The sequence below is a fragment of the Monomorium pharaonis genome, chromosome 9, assembly GCF_013373865.1.
Source record: "Monomorium pharaonis isolate MP-MQ-018 chromosome 9, ASM1337386v2, whole genome shotgun sequence".
Taxonomy (NCBI): Eukaryota; Metazoa; Arthropoda; class Insecta; order Hymenoptera; family Formicidae; genus Monomorium; species Monomorium pharaonis.
The window spans coordinates 9,616,348-9,637,906 of NC_050475.1; the positions used below are offsets into that span (position 1 = coordinate 9,616,348).

General features: G+C 33.6%; 1 protein-coding gene across 1 annotated transcript; it reads left to right on the forward strand.

The window, feature by feature from the left end:
• Positions 1-1,800: 1,800 nt before the first annotated feature.
• Positions 1,801-3,181, forward strand: LOC118647353. Its single transcript, XM_036292126.1, has one exon. The coding sequence runs from the start codon at positions 1,944-1,946 to the stop codon at positions 2,571-2,573; it is 630 nt and encodes a 209-aa protein (XP_036148019.1). The 5' UTR covers positions 1,801-1,943; the 3' UTR covers positions 2,574-3,181.
• Positions 3,182-21,559: the final 18,378 nt, after the last annotated feature.

Sequence of the window (21,559 nt, forward strand, 5' to 3'; positions counted from 1 at the left end):
ACAGATCGGTAGGCACTCGCCCATTGCCCTCCGCCAAAGAGCCTTCTTGAGATCAACCTTACAGACGCGGTATATATTTCGCCAAGACTAAGAAAATTTCTGGCGTTGATCCCTAACAAAACGTGCATGAAGTAAAAATGTTGCACCTTGCACATATAAATCAAGCTATGTCCGTACACGAGTGAACATTTAGAAACAATACTACGCTATCAGATTAAGCGTAAGCGTCTTAATAAAAAAGATGGACATTGGCAAACATTTCGTGTCCGAAAATTTCGTACGCGAGCGCTTGTACGTACCATGCAGGCGCGTGGTTTTCTCTCTCTCTCTCTCTCTCTCTCTTTCTCTCTCTCACTCTCTTTTCTCACATATTTTATCTCTATACATACAACATTATTCTTACTGGAGCATAAACGACCAAAGAGAAAGAGAAAAAGAGAGAGAGAGAGAGAGAGAGAGAGAGAGAGAGAGCTGTCTGCACTCTTCCGCTTTCCCAAAGCGTGGACGAAGCGTGATGGAGCTGGTCGAACGTCGAGCAGCACACGTACACGGCTTCTCCGCTTCTTCCGTGTGTGCGTCGCCACCACTACAGCTTTGCGTCACACCGACTAGACAGAGCATCAAGTGTGGCAACGCTGGTCGCGTCCCCCTCCCCCCCCTAGCAATGATTCTGAAGCGACCGCGGCGACGGCTCTCGCAATTGTTATGATCTGTCTCTCTCTCTCTGTCTCTCTCTGTCTCAATTTGTAAAACAGATATTTTCCATACTTCGACAAAAACTAAATATAAAAATTTATCATGATTTTTATGATTAATTTTTTAATATTTTTAGGTATTCTTCTTTCATTACAATCGATCGTTTCGATATTTATTATATATCACATATAATTTTAAATTATATATGTACATATGTATATGTATATAGTATATATATATATATACATATACAGGGTGAGTTTTAATGGATGTCCCGGCCTTTTACCATCAGAAATTTACCGACGATAACTTACCGACTGTATCTCTAAAGATTTGGACGGCCCATAGGTGGCAGCTCTGTGGATCAGCGGTAAGTTAAGAAGTATTTTAATATTTTATATTAGAAAAAACAAATATCTACTCATATTTTTGCCAATAATGTAAAACATTAACATGCCCAAGTTGTTGTCCTGTTAAAAAAACAATAAATGGGAGAAAAAAATGTATCTGTAAAAGAATATCTAGCTGCAGGTTTAACAGATCGAAGTTGTGCTTTGCTTTCTCGTTTCTTCTGCCGTCAGCCTCGCAAAAACCTTATAATGTGGCTTTCTTCTTAGTCATCACACTTTCCGAAAATTATAATCATGTCGTATAGTTCTTTTAAAACGCTGGGAATAAAAATTGAAAATCAACAGGTTCGCAGTTTCTGCAATCAATCAGAAGAACAGTTGGAAAGACTGCAAACTTGACGATTCTCAATTGTTTTTCCTAACGTTTTCTCTGCTTGTGTTGTATCGTGTGTTTCGTGTGAGAGAACGTACATCAAAATAACGGATAATTATACAAATAAAGAATTGTATGATATGATCATAGTTTTCGGAAAATGCGATGAACAACCGCGAAAAGCTGCAAGACTTTATGCTCGCAAATATCCTGATCGGAGAAAGCCATATCATAAGTTTTTTGCGAGACTGGCAGCAAGATTACAAAGCAAAGCACAACTGCGACCTATTAAGCCTGCAGGTAGATATTTATTTATAAGATTTTTTTGACAATTAATATAATGTTAATTATTTTCTTTTTTCTCCTTTTTTTTTATTTTTCCCTCTTTATTTTTCTTTTTTTAAAATTTTTTTTGTACAGGACGACTACGGCGCATTGATACCGCGCGTATACAAGAAATCGCTCTTAACGAACCAACTATTGGTACACGAACTATAGCGCAGGTACAAGGAGTTAGCCAGACAATGGTATGTAAGGCTCTAAAATCGGGTCACTTTCATCCCTATAAAGCAATCTTGACTCAAGAACTGCTTATTATTGATGAGACGCGCAGATTGAGATATTGTCGGTGGTTTCTTAATAAAATAGAGGAAAATTATTATTTTTCCAAATACATTTTATTTTCGGATGAATGTATTTTTTATAATAATGGCAACGTCAACCGCCACAATATGCATTACTGGGTCACCGAGAATCCTCACTGGATGCTGCAAGCACACAGCCAAGTCAAGTGGTCAGTGAATGTTTGGGCGGGTATTCTCGGGGACCACATCATTGGGCCATATTTTATTGATGGCAAGGTCAATGGCAATTTTTACCGAAATTTTCTTAGGAACGAGCTTGTCACTTTGTTAGATGAGGTGCCACTGGAATCACGTGTTAACATGTGGTTCCAGCAGGACGGCCATCCTGCACACACCGCCAAAGAGACAAGATTATTGTTAAACGAGAAATTCGGTAGGCATTGGATAGGTCTTCACGGTCCCCAAGAATGGCCAACGCGTTCACCAGATCTCACACCACTTGACTTTTTTGGTGGGGTCATCTTAAACAACAGGTATATGCAACGCGACCTGTTAGCGCTGAAAATCTGAAGGATAAAATTGTACGAGCTTGCCGTGCAATAACTCCACAGATGTTGTGCCGGGTACGTAATGCAATCTTGGATAGGGCTCTACTTCGTGAGAGGATGGAGGGAGGTCACTTCGAACACATATTGAAGTGAAAACATGATAAGTTATCATAAGCACGGTTACACATTGATGAAAAATTTTCTTTTGCGTGCATTCTTACTTAATATGACTTCAACATATTTGTTTTGAGACTTACATATTGAATAGGTCGTTAACTTCGACAATATTTTTTTAGTTTTTGTAAAAAATGTGGTAAAATATGGCTACAAGTGAAGGTCCACTTTGAAAAACCTAACGCACCTTTAGTGGAACCTCAAGGGTGGTGTGGAAGACCACTATTATTTTAATTTTAAATTTGTTATAATTAGCATTTGTAACATTGACATAATGTATTTTACAATTTTACATTTAAATTTTATAATAGATGTACACAAATTTATTCTTGGCATGTTAATGTTTTACGTTATTGGCAAAAATATGAGTAGATATTTGTTTTTTCTAATATAAAATATTAAAATACTTCTTAACTTACCGCTGACCCACAGAGCTGCCACCTATGGGCCGTCCGAATCTTTAGAGATACAGTCGGTAAGTTATCGTCGGTAAATTTCTGATGGTAAAAGGCCGGGACATCCATTAAAACTCACCCTGTATACACAGTGTCTGAAAATTTTTGACGTAGCGCTTGCAGAGAGAACGGAATAAACTAACAAGGAGAGGATGCAGACTTGGGGTTGTCAATTTGAATAACCTTTTTTGTATAATACTCCAGAGTACATAGGCTAAAGAATAAAAAGCAACACTCAGCCGTAAAAAAAAAATTTTTTTAAGTTCTGGCGGTTCATATATATATATATATATATATATATATATATATATATATATATATATGTGACTGTAACAGCGATCTACGAAGAAGCTGTGTGCCGGCGAACAGCGGGCGAGTGCCTACCAATTTGTCAATCCGACTTCGATTCCTTTTGTATTTTTGTCCTTTTTTATTTTTCAAAACAATCTACGAAAAATTTTTATTAACGTAAGACGAGATTTATAAATAGTTTTAAATCTCTGTACAAAATATTTATTTTTATATACCAATAAAGCACAATTATTATTTACTTCGCGATTATTGTGACGTTTTCTTCGATATTTATTTGTTATAAAAAAATTTATGACGTCGAAATATATATTTCTATGAAATACACCTCACGTTTCTTATTGATGGGTTTATTTTTTAGAAATAAAATTTTTAGAAAAACATTATTTCCCATCAAAAAATTTTAAATATGTTTCTTTATAAAGGGTTTATTTAAATACGAAATAAAAGTTAAATTTCGAGACAATATATTATCTATTTTTACGTTAGATTGCAATCTCTTTAAATAAGACGAATTAGAAAAATATATATTTTAGAAGAATATTTCACAGAATATTTTGTAGGAAAGTTAATATTATTTTTACAAATAAATTTTATAACAGAAAAATATTGGAAGAAAGTCATAAGAAATATTTGGTTCTCCTTACTTTGACATTTTTCTCTTTTAATGTATATAGTATAGAAAATAAACGTTCAATATATCTAATATCTAATACTCATTAATTTTTACAATAATAACTGACAAAAATATCATATCATGCAATATAATTTATTTTGTCTTATTGATTGTATTTATTTTTTTTTAATTATAAATTGTGTCCTAATTTTAAATTATTTCTGATAAAAGTTAGATCTGATTTTACTTTTTATATTATTTAATTTATTTTATTTAATCCAAGGATTTGTTTTAATGCAATAAAATTAGTTTTAAACTATCACAAAATTGCGTAATATATTTTTTAAATGCACAAACTTTTATAATAACAAGTAGAAAATATGTGAGAACAAAGCTCTAAAATTTCATTTATTTATTTATTATTTTCTATAAAAGAAAATGGTCTTCGCAATATATATACAGATTTTGAAATTATATAATTAATAAATTATAATTATTTTAAAACTTTTTTATTATTGAAAGACTCGTGCTACAGCTTTTGCTATATTATTATATTTCATCGTGCTATATCATAGTAGTATATATACACCATATAGTAAACGGACTGTCTTGTGCGTCGATATTATCTACTGCGCAAACTTTTTCTTGGCGCCAATTGTTACCGATCTAACGCATGTTGCAAAACAAAGACCCACGGCACGGGGAGACGTTCACGTCGTAACGTGTGTCACATCTTACGTGCAGAATTAAATAATTCAGTGAGTTAGTGAATAAATATATTGTGTACTATCGATAGTACAAGCAATGGGGAAGAAATATAACAAAAAACGTTTGCCTTTTTGGTATTCTCGACTTTCTATGAAGAAAAGATGGGTACAAAGGTTAGTATTTTCAATTATGTTATGTGTCTGTCTGTCTGTCTGTCTCTCTGTCTCTGTGTGTGTGTGTGTGTGTGTGTGTGTGTGTGTGTGTGTGTGTGTGTGTGTCTGTCTGTCTGTCTGTCTGTCTCTCTCTCTCTCTCTCTCTCTCTCTCTCTCTCTCTGTGTGTGTGTGTGTGTGTGTGTGTGTGTGTGTGTGTGTGTGTGTGTGTGTGTGTGTGTGTGTGTGTGTGTGTGTGTGTGTGTGTGTGTGTGTGTGTGTGTGTGTGTGTGTGTGTGTGTGTGTGTGTGTGTGTGTGTGTGTGTGTGTGTGTGTGTGTGTGTGTGTGTGTGTGTGTGTGTGAATCTGTCATATTTCGGGAAAATTTCTTAATTAATTAGAGTTGTGTCTTTATTTTCAATAATTATATAGTTCCTGATAGCTTACATAAAGAGTTCTGCTCAAGCAAAAAGTATCTTAGTAGAAAGTAAAGCACAAGATTGACAAAACATCTCGTGTTTTATGTGACAAAAGTTTTCGTCACAGATCATGTAGATTTGTAATATTAGGCCGGTATTCGAATCTAAGATTGAAGACGAAAATTTGCATAGTACAAATTCAAACGCGGTGTGAACCTGGCGTTTCATTTTATACTAAAGCATTTTTTTGCTGCATCGAAAAGAATTGTATTTTTTTTATGTATTAATGTTTGATTTATTAGTAATATATATAGAACTATTGAAAAGAAAGATGCAACTGTCAATAATTATTGTGTTACATACCTACACACCTACACAGAGATATATATCTCTTTACATGCCTACCTACATACATACTTACATACATACACTGAGAAAAATATATAACTTAGCATTTTTTACTTAAAATAATAATTTATTTTTCTTTCAATATTATAAAACTCATAATAATAAAAATAATAGTTTACTTTATACCAGAAGTAACAATTAAGTAGTACATAGTACTGGTGAAATATATGTCGTATATATCCCGCTTGACGGTACTGACAAAATAAATGTCAGATGCGTCCAATTTGACGGTACTGACAAAATAAATGTCAGATGCGTCCAATTTGACGGTACTGACAAAATAAATGTCAGATGCGTCCAATTTGACGGTACTGACAAAATAAATGTCAGATGCGTTCAATTTGACGGTACTGACAAAATAAATGTCAGATGCGTTCAATTTGACGATACTAACAAAATAAAAATCTGATGCGTTTATTTTGACGGTACTGGTGAAATAAATACATGATACATCGACTTCGATGATAATGTATGCGTCAATTCTGACGATATTATTAAATAAATGCAAAAAGAAACATCTGTTATTATTATGAGTTTTAAATATTTACTGCATATACAGTCTAAAATAATAAAATAATAATGAATTTATAAGTCTTTTAACATTATCAACTTACACACACACACACACACACACACACACACACACACACACACACACACACACACATACGTAAAATTATACATTTCATAATACCAATATTTTATAGTTTTTATTGTTATATTGTGAATATATATTAAATGAATATTATTTTTTTTAGACGGCGGTTATTGAAAAAGATGCAAGAGGAAGGTAATGTAAAGATTACGGACAGCGAATCTATCAATAGCCAGACATCAGTGACATCACTGATAAATAATAATAAGGTGATAGATTCACAGGACCGTATTGAAAAAGCATGCCTAGATATAAGTAAATTAAAAAGCGAAGTTACGCATGAAAATGTGCAATTTTGCGAAGATGATGACGATAGTCATCGAAAAAGGCTCGTGTAAAAATGATATCCAAGTACACGAGCCTGAAACTGATTCCATAATAAATATTGGTCATTTTTTGAGAGAGATGCACAGGACATTTGATGACCATGCGCGAGGAATAGAGTGCCTATTTAAAGATTGGGTACTTATAAATTCTCGTCGCTTTGGATATTTGACACAATTCTTTTTTAAATGTCGAATGTGCAACTATGAAGCACATTTTTGGTCACATCCACAAACAGACGACATATTAAATATTAATAGTGCTGCTGCAGCTGGAACTATTACAACTGGAATTGGCTATGCCCAGTTACAAGAGTTACATGCAACTATGAATATTTCGTCAATGTCTGAACCAACTTATATAAAGTACAGAGACCAAATAGTTGACGATTTTCAAAAAACAGCTATGGAAAAAAGCTGGTGAACTTGAAAGAGAACTCGCTCTTCAAAGGAATGATGTTATAAACGGTATTCCATACATATCCGTTGTAGCAGACGGTTGTTGGCTAAAGAGAACGTATGGTACTGGTTATAATTCTCCTTCTGATGTTGGAGCCATAAATGGTTACCACACGAAAAAGATTTTATTTCTTGGTGTCTGCAATAAATATTGTTCAATATGTGATATAGCAGAGCGGAAAAATATCGAACCAAGGACGCACAAATGCTACAAGAATTTTGATCGCAATGCAAGTTCCACAAGAATGGAAAGTGATGCTATTGCGGAAGGTTTTAATTGTAGTCTCGAAATGCATAATTTGATTTATAAAACGGTTATTGCGGATGGTGACAGTAGCGTATTTCAAACCATTCTTGATAACGCACCATACGATAAACAAATGGTGACAGTAAAAAAAATAGAATGCACCAATCATTTACTTCGTAATTTATGCAAAAAGTTGAAAGCTGTGTCACAAATAACTCAGCCAAAAACGCATAGACAGCGTGGCTTTGTACAGACGCGAAATATTGTGAAAAAGAATATTTTAAATATTCGAAAGGAAATAGAAAATGCAGCAGAATTACGAAGAAAAGAACAAAAACCTCAACATTATAGAGTTAAAGAATTACAGGAAGATATCTTGAACATTCCTAGCCATGTTTTTGGCGAACATAAACGATGCGAAATACGTGGTCGAATGTGCAAGAAAAATGTAAATAAAACGGAAAAAAATTATGTACCGTTTCTAAAGTTATTTGGTTTGTATCAAAAAATTGAAAGTGCAATTTATTATATAAGCGGTTATTCTGACAGTTTATTATTATGCTTAACTAATAATCCTGCAGAATCGTTTAACTCAATAGTCTGTAAAATGATCGGTGGAAAGCGCATTCACTTTAGAAAACGAGGTTCATTTGATGCTAGATCTGCGGGAGTAGCCATACAATATAATTCACAAGAAATCCTTACAGAATTACATCGAAGTATGGATAAAAATGTTCCACCTGTTGTTGAGAATCTGGAGAAACAGCGACAAAGAAAAGTTGCGAGAACCAGAGAATCTCGAGAAGCACAGGGAAGGCAAAAAAAATTTAAAAGAGAGCCAGGAACAGATAGTCATTACGGTCCGCAATCGCGAAAACCAGATCTTTCACCTGAAACATTCGAGCAACTTCGTCAACACCATTTAGAAGAGTTATTCGAAAATGCCAAAAACTGGCAAAAAATTGAATTTGATACCAGACAACAAAGTGAATCGCAATTATGGTTGTCATTGAGACGAAAAATGTTAACGTCATCCAATTTTGGAAGCGTATGTCGCATGAGACTGACAACATCTTGTGCAGCGACAGTAAAAGCTATTTTATATCCTCCATTCATTGATACCGCAGCCGTAAAGTATGGTCGCGAAATGGAGGAAGTGGCAAAAAAAGAATTGGCCACAAAATTAAATAAATTTGTGAAACCTTGCGGATTATTCATAGATACTGATAATCCGTGCTTGGGTACAACTCCCGATGGACTTCTTGATGAAAACGGTCTGATAGAAATTAAATACCCCTTATCAGCTAAAAATTTAACAGTAGAAGAAGCCATAAAAACAATACCTTCCTTGAAAGGCATTTTTGATAAAAAGAATCTAGATAAAATAAATAAAAACCATCGATTTTTTAATCAAATTCAAGGGCAATTAAACATAACGCGACGAGAGTATTGCGTTTTTGTCATATGGACACCAAAAAGCATAAAAATGATTTATATAAATAGAGACGATGCTTTTTGGAAAAATCAAATGCTGCCATTTCTAACACGTTTCTATGATGAATGTATGCTTCCGGAAATCTTAGATAGTCGTCATAACAGACATATGCCGATTAGAGATCCGGGATACATCATAGAAGCAAAAAAAGCAGTAGCTAAAAAAGACAATATTCGAAAAAGTATTCGGCAAAATACGTTACAAGAAAATATTGCAAATAAGGAAAAAGAAAGATTTGATATTTCATGTACAAGAGCAGAAATTACCACTGCACTTGCTCAAGATATGGAGCAAGATGATGATTGTACATATATTGGTACAAGCTCTAAGGATGTAATTACCACTACTGCGCTTGCTCAAGATATGGAGCAAGATGATGATTGTACATATATTGGTACAAGCTATAAGGATGTAATTACCACTGCTGCGCTTGCTCAAGATATGGAGCAAGATGATGATTGTACATATATTGGTACAAGCTATAAGGATGTAACCAAAGAGGATAAAGCAAGACGACAAATAAATTTAAATGAAGTTATCATACCAATTTCTTTGGTGAGAGAGAATGTCTTGTCTGATAATATGATTAAATGATGAGTCATTAGATTCATTTTTACGCGTAATAAGAGAAACGACTGAATTCCAAACGCAAAGTGTGCAATATCAAGTATGTCTTGATTATGTTGACGCTAGTCAAAGTAACAAAAGCTTACAAATAATTGGAGGAAAAAGTCAATGGACTGGAGATGGAATTGAACACTGGCGATGTATATTTTTTGATGGCACCAAACTTCACGTATATGACAGTCTACCTGATTGTAATTACGATAGGTTGTCACTTAAAGAGAAAAATTATATACATCTGCGATATGCAAGAATAAAGTTGAGCGATATTATTTATGAAAAAGTTGATACGCAGCCTGATTCTAAAAGTTGTGGAATTTACTCAGCAGCTTTCGCTACAACTATAGCCTTAGATGGCAATCTCTGTAATGTTAGATATTCCAGAAACATGAAGTGCATGAGACAGCACTTTATAAAAATTATAGAAGGTAATAAACTGCTGGCATTTCCAGAAAGATAAATATATATTTTATTAAGATAAAAAAAACTATATTTTTAAAATATTACAAAAATAAAATATATTTTATCAAATAAAGCTTTTGTTCTGACGGTACTAGCATATAAAAAGCTAGAAGCGTCAATTTGAATAGTACTGATTAAAATAAGAATCAGAGGCATCTGTTTAAACGGTATTGGCGAACTAAATGCTAAAAACGTCGTTTTCGATAGCACTGATTATATTTAAAGTCAGAAACGTATCTTAAAACGATACTGATTATTACATTTATTTAAAACGGAGTAAAATGAAAACGGAGAGACGAAAAAATTTTATTGGTTGCGTCTCACAAGAATGGGCGTTGGAGGGGCCCATTCTATACAAAGTAATAAAAATTAAAAATAACACATTGTAAAATAACATTTAAAATTTTATTTTAAAAATATATTTTTAATATTTTTAATTTAAAGCTTTTCAAATATATTTATTTTAAAATTTTAAATTATTATTTCATTAAAATGTTATATAAACATTATTAATTTTTTTATGTAGAATTTATAACTTTTGTTTCTTAATATTATTATTATTAATTAAAATCCATATTATAAGTATAATTTTTAAATCTAAAAAAATATTAAATTAAAAATAATAATTAATAAATTTAAATTTAATTTAATTTAAAATATAAATTTGTTTATTTTAAAATTTAATTAATTACATTAAGACGATTCTAAAGTCGTCTGTGTAACCGACATTTTGTCAATATAAATCTTTTAAAAATCCAATGCACACACATTTCTCCAACGGACGACGCGTGCGTGCGTGTGTGCATGCATGTCTGCTGTTTGCGTTTGTGTGTGCCTGCCTGCATGCATGCTGCTAGTTGGGTTTGTGTATGTCTGCCTGCGTCGTGTGTACCTGCCTGCGTTCGTGTGTGTATACATGCGTATGCGCCTATCTGCGTGAGTGTCGGCTTGCCTGTGTGTGTGTGCCTGCCTGCGTTCGTGTGTGTGTACATGCGTATGCGCCTATCTGCGTGAGTGTCGGCTTGCCTGTGTGTGTGTGCCTGCCTGCGTTCGTGTGTGTGTACATGCGTATGCGCCTATCTGCGTGAGTGTCGGCTTGCCTGCGTCGTGTGTGCCTGCTTGCGTTCGTGTGTGTGTACATGCGTATGCCCCTATCTGCGTGAGTGTCGGCTTGCTTGTGTGGGCGTGCGTGCGTGTGTGTGTATACGTATACAGAGAGAAAGAGGGATCATTACAAAGAAAATTATATTTGTAAACATATATTTCTTTTTTTATTTCTTTAAAATTTTTTTGCGTATCTTTAAAATTTCAGAAATTTTACATGTACGGGCAATAATTGTATCCATATGGATACATATGGATACAATTATTGCGGCGTATATTGCGGCGGCGCACAGTGATGCCAAACGCCTAAATTCTTGGACATGGTTTGAAAAATCTCAAAGACTCTACTGATACGCATACAATTTGGTATATAAAGGTTTTCGAGGTTGCTAATTTTGAATTTGGTATCAAAATTAAAAAAAACAAAATGGCGGATTGAATATAGCGGATAACAGTTTAAAAAGTATTCGTGCATGAATATGACTTCTATTTGTAAGTTTTTTAAGTAATATTTTAATCATTCTCATGGAAAATAGTATAATAATTTTAATAGAAATTGTTATGTAACAACCTAACCTAACTAAACTCGGCTAAAAATATATAATATATAATTAAATCTAGGTAAGTAGGGTGTAGTTTAGAATAATTATATGTAAAAATAGTTTCTTTAAAACTGCTTAGGTATAATCGTTGTTAGGTTATAATTATTATCACTACAGCAATTCACAGAACGCCTAAATTCTAGAACATGGCAGTTTGTATATATATTTATTAAAATTTTCGGATGCAGAATTAAAATCGATTTACTTTTTACGAACATTGTAACCGCTCTCAGCTAAACCCAGAGTCACGATCGTGGACGTGGCGGTAATTGACTCCATTTTTTATTTTTTTATATTTTTTTATTAATTTTTTTATTTTTATAATTTTTTATATATTTTTTATTGTTTAATAAAGAATGAAAGAATTTTTTAAAGATATTGCATGCAGTATTTTTAAAATGCATTATAATAAATCATGTATTTGTGCGCGCGCGGTATGTATGTGCATTCTTATTCGCTACTTGAAGAATTAGAGTCACAGGATGTATCGTGTTCTTCGATATTGTCCATGTCTGCGAGTAGTTCTAACGCCTCAGGACAAAGTTCTTTATATTTTGATTTATTTAAGGTAGGTCTTAAATTTGAAATTAGTGGATCTGAAGATACTAGTAACATGTGCAAAATATCGATATTGGTAGTTTGTCTGTCCATTTTCCGAGTATTTTCTAGGCGGATTTTCCTAAACTCCTTATGTCGCGCTTCCAGAGCGTCTTCTGATAACACAGGCACACAAAAAAAAAAGTGGTTGGTCCGGCGGACTAGACTAGTCAATCCTTATGTATTTCGACCCGCTGAATCCGAATCTAACATCAGAATTGCAAAGTTAGCTCGCATTTTCTAACCACAAAAAAAATTCTTTTTTAATTACACAGGCACACAAAAAAAAAGTGGTTGGTCCGGCGGACTAGACTAGTCAATCCTTATGTATTTCGATCCGCTGAATCCGAATCTAAGATCAGAATTGCAAAGTTAGCTCGCATTTTCTAACCTCAAAAAAAATTGTTTTAAAAATATTGGTCCGCTGGGCCAGACTAGTCAATTCTTATGTATTTTGACCTACTGAATCCGAATCCAAGGTCAGAATTGCAAAATTAGCTCGCATTTTCTAACCTAAAAAAAATTTTTTTTGAGGTTAGAAAAAAATGAGCTAATTCAGCAATTTTCACCTTGGATTTGGATTCAGCGGGTCAAAATACATAAGGATAGACTAGTCTGGTCTGCCGGACCAACATTAAAAGAAAATTTTTTTTTGAGGTTAGGAAAAAATAAGCCAATTCAGCAATTCTGACCTTGGATTTGGATTCAGCGGGTCAAAATACATAAGAATAAACTAGTCTGGTTTGCCGGGCCATCATTTAAAAAAAAAATTTTTTTGTTTTAGGTTAGGAAATGCGAGCTAATTTTGCAATTCTGACCTTGGATTCGGATTCAGCGGGTCAAAATACATAAGAATTGACTAGTCTGACCCACCGGACCAATATTAAAAAAAAAAATTTTTTTGAGGTTAGAAAATGCGAGCTAACTTTGCAATTCTGACTTCAGATTCGGATTCAGTGGGTCGAAATACATAAGGATTGACTAGTCTAGTCCGCCGGACCAACCACTTTTTTTTTTGTGTGCCTGTGTAATTTACCTAAAGGTAAAACAGCATATTTTATTATTTCCGCACCATGAAACAATATTTTGTGCACGGTTACAGGCATATAGTACCACCCGTAATGATCGATAAGAAGTTCTGCCAACTGTTGTGCCTTTGCTTGAAATTTATTTACATTAGTGGCCTGACCCGATGCAATAGCTTGTAAAATACTTCTAAACTTCTGAATAATTGTTTGGTCTAACCCAGTTATCTCGGCAGTGAGAGCAGGATTCGCGAAAAATTTTCTGGCTGTATTGCCATCATTGGTTGTTCCAACGCCTTGTTTTATTACATCTACCAACAACCCAAGTCTATCGCAAAATTTTTGTTGAATAGTTTTTTTACGCTCTTCTCGTTCTTTTTTTTCTTCTAGGTTTCGAGTAGACCATTTCTTAATTGTTAAATTATGAGCTACATGTAATAAGTACTCCATACATTTGATCCATGCATGGAGGGATGATATTCCAAAACGATAATTATTTATATCTGTCGTTTTTTTATGAATTAATTCAATATTATTCATTTCTTTTGGTCGGGCTCCGCAAATATAGCATGTCATAGAAGATGGTGACTGAGATGTTGCAAGTGTAGAGCAAATTTTTCCATCAATCATCGTTAGCAATAATTGATGGAATACTTTCACATTGCTAATTTCAGTTGCGTTTAACGCATCTATTTCGGCCTGAACTCTTTCATGTTCTTTCAGAATATTTTCGCGATTTTCTGCCACGAATTCAAACTTCAGTGGGCGACAATATTTAGTCGAGGACGGATGTTTATTTTCCCACAGAATACGTGTTCCATCCTTCAATAATAAAGGAATCAAACACGTAACAAAAACTGCACTGTCAATTGGTTTGTTAACGTCGTGCGATGTGTTTGAAATGCACTGTTTATAAAGGCTCTGACTACTTGCACCATCAAACCCCCACTTTGATATTAAAATTAAATTTTTTATTTCATTAGTTTCAATAGCTTTTATAATTCTTGCACAAGTTAAATCTAATAAAGCCTGTAACTTTACTTGTGCATATGTTTCTGTTACGATAATGTCATCAGTTTTTATATAACAATCCTTTTTTGCTAAAAGTACATGTTTATAAGATAAATAGGGACTTTTACCATTCTGGGAAGACAATTTTCGCAATTCATTATATCTGCGTTGAGATAACCGTAGCGTCAAGATCGTTGCCAGGGCTTTTTCTTTAGTATATTGATATTGTACTGCATTATCAATATATTTTCCCTCACAAAAGGCTCTAATTCTACTCACTTCTTGAGGATGTTGCGTCACGTATGACAGGATTTTTGCAATATCGCAATTTCCTGAAGCTAACACACATTCATTTTAGCAGCGAAAAGCAGTGCGTCTGCGGAGTATACGGTTCTAATTTCTTCAGTTCGTCGTCTTTTTTGTCTTTCGGAGAGATCAGTAAATGGTTTTGTCAGAAATTTGTATGATTCAGCTGTTGATGACGAAGGAAAGTCGCGATGTTCTACTTCCATTGGAATTGTTTTGGTTGCAGCAACAGGAATTGAGAATGATTTGTTTAACCATTCGACATTTTTTAAAATAAATTTATTATAAGAACGATGAGAACTGATCCATTTCTTATACAAATAGTTTACAAATTTTCTTAATGGATCTTCTCGGCGTTCTTTGAAAAATTAAATTCTTCTCTGGTCAAAAGATGCTCTATTAATTTTTTGTGATCATTCAGTTTTTTATACCTTTAGACCATAAGATATGAAATAACTTTGAATGAGTTATGGAATTCATTTTTTATGATAAAATATTGTACGTATTGAAATATTTAAACAAAACTTAAAATAAAAAAAGACAACAAACACAAAATTTTTTAATGTACGAAGAACATGGAAATTATAATAATCTATTAAAACAAGGAATTACAGGAACAATTAAAACAAGGAAGCAACTTAAAATGAAAAACTTGATTTTTCTCAGAAATCGCAAGCCGGCTCGGCAAGCTTGATTTACGAGTGAGATTGTAATGTTTGTCAACCAGAGCGGCCCGACTTGTTGGGTTGCCCCACCACGAACCAGGCCGCGCACGCGCCTACAGTAGTAAAAACAGTTACGTATATCATAAGCGCATAGTTTAGACGGGCCCCAGTAGTTTAAATTATATAAACAATGTATGTTTTTTTACAATCATGTTTCATTATTTCTTTTCCTCTTACTTTATCTTACAATCTGTTTTATAATTATGTAAATTAAGATGTCTACTTTGGGGGTCCGCGCACTTATAATACGTAACAACATTATAGAGAGAACATAGAGGGACAATCCGGCAAGTCTGGCAGCTCTAATTGTGACAAACATTACAGTCTTATTCGCAAATCAAGCTTGTCGAGCCGAACTCGCAAGCCAAACTCGTACATGGATAGGGCACTTTTAGTAACCGGGAACATTCTAATGTCAATTTTTTTAAAAGTTGCACTCGGCTGCAGTTGTTTCAAGTGAAATTTCATTCTTTAGGATGTGTACTTTAATTTCCACTTTGTCTCTTCTTTAGCATCATTTAGCGTTTTTTTTAAATCGAATTTAAAAATTAAATTTTCTTGTATTTTGGTTAGAAAATAAATATAATCTTGTAAAAGCCTTTTTGTACGTTTTTTTAATTAAATAATATTATAAATAGATAGTATTTAAGAAGACAAAAAAACGGTGTATGACACATATTAATAAAAATTGTTTTTTAATTAATAATTTGTTACCAAACGTAACGATATCAAACGTATGAATTTAAAAGAACATACATCATGTCGCAGTTACAGCTGTTTATTCGTTGTTATATGCAAAATTACTTTTAGAAAAGGAAAATATAAATACTTGACCTAACATTTTTCTATATAAAATGTTTAAATTTAATTTTTCGATTTTCGACCCAATGTCCAGGAATTCGAGCGTTTGGCATCACTGTGCGGCGGCGGCGGCGGCGGCGGCTGGACCGGAGACGGTGCCTGCGGTTGATTGTATGCTGGAGGAATATACGTAGTATGTGGATACGTATATCCTCCAGCATATTTTCTTCTTTCATTTTGTATTGCCCGCCGCACCGCATGGTTAAGTTGCTGCAAAACAAAAAAGATATAAAATAAAAGGATGAACAAATAGACAAATATGTATAAACTAATGTTAATAGATTACTTACATTTCTCGTTACAAGGCCTCCTCTTCCTCTTCCTCCTCTTCCGCCTCCTCTTCCTCCTCTTCTATCGCCTCTTCGTCCTCTTCTACCTCTCCCGCCTCTCCCGCCTCTTCTGCCTCCTCTTTCTCCTTGTCTTTCTTCTATTTCATCTTCAAAATATTCTTCTCCTTCTTCTCCTTCTCCTTCTTCTCCTTCTCCTTCTTCTCCTTCTTCTATTTCTTTTTTTTCAGGAGGTAAGGGTGCTGTCAATTTTTGTATAGTCGATTTGCGTACGGGCGCCGCGGCCGTCGATTTTCGTAAGGGCGCCGCGGCCGTCGATTTGCGTACGGGCGCCGCGGCCGTCGATTTGCATACGGGCGCCGTCGACTGCGGCATTCTTGCATCATTACATGTGTCGCAGTGACGGCTCCGTGTAATCACGGCACCGTCACTCCTCGCTGTAATAAGAAAAAAATTATTCTCTAAACAATAAATAATTGCACACACACCCATACACCAAAATGACACTGCGGTTCACTCATCTTGGCGAGAGTATCCGACTTTTTATCACTTGTCTCTCTCTCTCTCTCTCTCTCTCTCTCTCTCTCTCTCTCTCTCTCTCTCTCTCTCTCTCTCTCTCTCTCTCTCTCTCTCTCTCTCTCTCTCTCTCTCTCTCTCCTCTCTCTCTCTCTCTCTCTCTCTCTCGCACGCAAGCATGTGTGTATGTGTGTGTGTGTGTGTGTGTAACATATAATATATAATATATAACATATATAATATATAATATATAATATATAACATATAACATATAACATATAATATATGTACTATAAATTACTTACTTTTACGTGTAATCGGTGGCGGTTTTTTATCCGCCACGTTATCTCCTTCACCTCGTGGTATTTTTTCGTGCACGTTCTCCTCGCGAGACATCTTGCGAAGTTGCAACAATGACTACGCGGCCAGCTTGTCGAAAGTATAAAATAGAGTGAGAGAAAAAGAGAGACATACAAAAGATGTTATAATAAATACAGAAACATAAAATCACATTGTTGGAACGTAGCGGCGCGGTTACACTAATACTAAAATGTGTTGTATTTGTAACAAATATCACATAATTGTCGCAAATATCACATATTTTTCTAACAATGTTGGTGTATACTTATTACTATCGCGCAGGTTCGATTCCTTTTATGGTGCCATATAAAAGAATTTTTTTAACAAAAAATGAGAAAATATAAGGGAAAACAGATAGTATATAACAAAATAATATAATTTAATTACATGGATTATAAATTATTTTTTCTTTATATTTTTGCAATTATAATTATTTTATTTTAAAGTACTTTATTTTAGAGTATTATTTTTGTCAAAAGTTTATATATAAAAGCTTCACTGATAAAAATTTAAAATAAAAGTGTAAATAAAAAATTTTTTTAAAATTAAAATTAATGGTTTTTCTACCACAAAGTTATGTTTTTGTATTCTTATAAAACATTTATTTTAAACAATTATTAAAATAATTTTAAAAATGTACATTAAAAATAAATTTTTTTAAAATAAATATTTAGTTAAATTTAAGTTTTTTAATTTATGAATGTATTTTATTTACAAAAATATATTAAATTAATATAATATATTAAATTAATTGCATATAAAAAAATATTATTTTTGGAAAAAATTGGAAATAAAAGACTAAAATATTTTGACTAAAATATATGTAAAAAAAATTTTTTTTAAGTGTAATTATTATTTATTTAAATAACTTTTTTTTTCAAAAGACTATTTTTTAATTTAAATAATAATTACTTTTTTACAAAAAATAATATATTTATACTTAAAATTTGTATTAAAAAAATGTTAAAATAAATTTAAAAATTTTATAATAAACATTTTAGATGCAATTTTGTAAAAATTATGGATTCCGATTGTTCGTTACTTTTCCACATTTGTCTATAAAAATTAATTACATGCTGTGAACAGTACGAAATATTGTACTGTATAAATGAATAACGCGAAGTTTTACGTATACATTTACATGCATACACGCTACTATCCAGGAAATCGATTCTGTATTTTTGAGTGAAAATGTGAAAAGCAACAATGATTAGTGTATATCGTTAATCCTAAAAGTATACACCAATCAGTGGAGACAGTGCTGCTCATTTTTCAAATTGTCACTTTCTTTTGAATTCGACCTTCTAAAGATCAATTGTGTAATTTTCTATGTGAAAAGTTTCACGTGAACTCAACGATTTTAACCAATGAGATAAAAGTTTCACGCGAACTCACTGATTCCATTGGTTGACATAGTTGAGTTTACGTGAAACTTTTCACATGAAAAATTACACGATCAAGACAGACAGACAGACAGACAGACAGACAAATAGTCTGTATCACAATTTTTTTGTATAGAAAAATTTTAAATATTTGAGAGAAAGTACCCATATATCACATCTTTCAAAAAGCTTTCTGAAAGATATGTGCCGTGTGGGTAATGTGTAACAATCTTACCACAATTATCTCTCAAATTACTTGTTCGAAAAAATGTTTTGAGTAAATCTAACTACAGAATATTTTATTATTTGCCCAAATATTGTTTGAGTAAAGTGCAAAGAAATCTTTAACTTTTATATTAAGTTTTATATTTTATTATGTATGTTGATAGATTTTTATTGTAACACACTTCTCTGTTTATTATTGCATATTATATGTTTATTTTTTTTGCAGGTGGCAGTTATTAAAGAAGATAAGTACAATGGAGTTTTGAAGAAACTGTACTCAAGAAATAAGTAAGAATAAAAAATATTTTAACCAGATGCATTTATTTATACGGCACAGGTAAAATTAATAATACCTGAAGCGTTTATTTAGATGATACTGAAAACAAATATTTAAACCAGATGCATCTATTTAGACGGCACTGGTAAAATGAATAATTTCTGAAGCATCTGTTTAGATGGTACAGGAAAAAATATTTAAACCAGATGCATTTATTTAGAAGGCACTGGTAAAATGAATAATTCCTGAAGCATCTGTTTAGATGGTATAGGAAAAAATATTTAAACCAGATACATCTATTTAGACGGCACAGGTAAAATTAATAATACCTGAAGCGTTTATTTAGATGATACTGGAAACAAATATTTAAACCAGATGCATCTATTTAAATGGCACAGGTAAAATTAATATTTTTTGAAGCATCTATTTAGATGGTACTAGAAACAAAAATTTAAATCAAATGCATCTATTTAGGCACAAGTAAAAATAATTCTTGAAGCGTCTATATTTAGATGGTATTGGAAAAAATATTTTTTGTTTATATACAGAGCACAACATGTATATGTATATGCTGCTGTACATCAGGTCTGTCCAGATTCAGATTGAGAACCGAACACATTTTCATTTCTCGATAGAGACGGAGATAGTCTATCCTTTTTGGTTTACTCTCTCTCTCTCTCTCTCTCTCTATTTCTTTCTTTATCTCACTCTATCGAGATTGAGTTTGGACACAAACCTGTTCTGTATGCATAATTGGAGGGTAATACAGAGCGGAATTAAAAATGTCGATAAGTTATTAAATTAAAAATGTCGATAAATTATCGATTTTTTAATTCCGTTTAGGCGGCGCTGCAACTCTGTCAGAGTTCGGCCTCGACTTTAGGATCCCCTTAAATGCTATTTCAAATTTAGAAAATTCGTAATTTGTAATAAAATTCAGAGGATATAATTAATAATTTTATATACCGTGTAGTACAGAAAATATTTGTATATATGTATTTATAAAAGATATTAGTGATATACATTTTATGCACCTTTCAATTTTCTAAATATTATTTATTTACATAAATTTACAAATACATTTCTTGAATTTTATTTCAAATTATAGATGTAAATAATTCCGAAATACAGAGAGAGAGAGAGAGAGAGAGAGAGAGAGAGAGAGAGAGAGAGAGAGAGAGAGAGAGAGAGAGAGAGAGAGAGAGAGAGAGAGAGAGAGAGAGAGAGAGAGTGTGTGTGTGTGTGTGTGTGTGTGTGTGTGGTGTGTGTGTGTGTGTGTGTGTGTGTGTGTGTGTGTGTGTGTGTGTGTGTGTGTGTGTTCGAAGGAGAAGGGAGCTTGCTGCTGCAAGACGTCGCGGTGTCGCTGGCCGAGCGGTAATACTGCCGCACCGGTGAGAAGGAAAGAAAAAACAAGGAAAAAAATAATAATGAAAAGAGGGCGGTTAATATAAAAAATTCCTCTGCTTCTCCCTTTCTTTTTTATTATTTTAAGGTTTGTTTACAGGGTTTTTGAGATGATGGACATCTTCTCAATTTTTTTTGTTGTGTATTTGGGTTGGGGGGGTGGAGGAGGTGTCGGGTCTACCGGTGGAGTATATTTCGCTGCGTTGACTGGGACGGAATTTTCGTTGCTGACGTGTCGGGAGCGTTCAGGGGGCTTAGCAGTTGTCCCGGGAGAGAGTTTGCGAGGGCCGATTCCTTTTGGAGATTACTAGGGGTTCCCGTTTTAGTCCGTTCCAAAATTTTCACAATTTCGTCGCCGCGGATTTTGGGGCCGGGAAGGCGCGCACGATCAGGGGCGTATGGTGGGCCCTGCGTTGGTCCTTGAGGCGTAGGATCCTCTGTTTCCGAAGGAGACGAGGGCTCCTCGATATACCCTTGTTGGAAAACAGAAGGGTCAAATTCGCCACCCTGATATATCTGGCGCTGTAGCCTCTTTATTTGATGGGCCCTTCCGGCTCGACGTCCCCTGCGTTTTTGGCCCATCTAATATAATGAGTCATTTTTTAAACACACACACACACACACACACACACACACACACACACACACATATATATATATATATATATATATATATATATATATATATATAAGAAAAAAGGAATAGAAGGAATTTTATTTAAAGATATGAGTACGCGGAGCGGAAAGAAAAAAAAAGAGGGAGTGCGGTGATCCCTTTCTTTTGTGGGTACCTGGGATGTGTGGGAGGATCGGCAGGTAATG

Excerpts from the sequence above, each read along its gene's own strand:
- LOC118647353 (XM_036292126.1), top strand. The coding sequence starts at position 1,944 with ATGGTATGTAAGGCTCTAAAATCGGGTCACTTTCATCCCTATAAAGCA.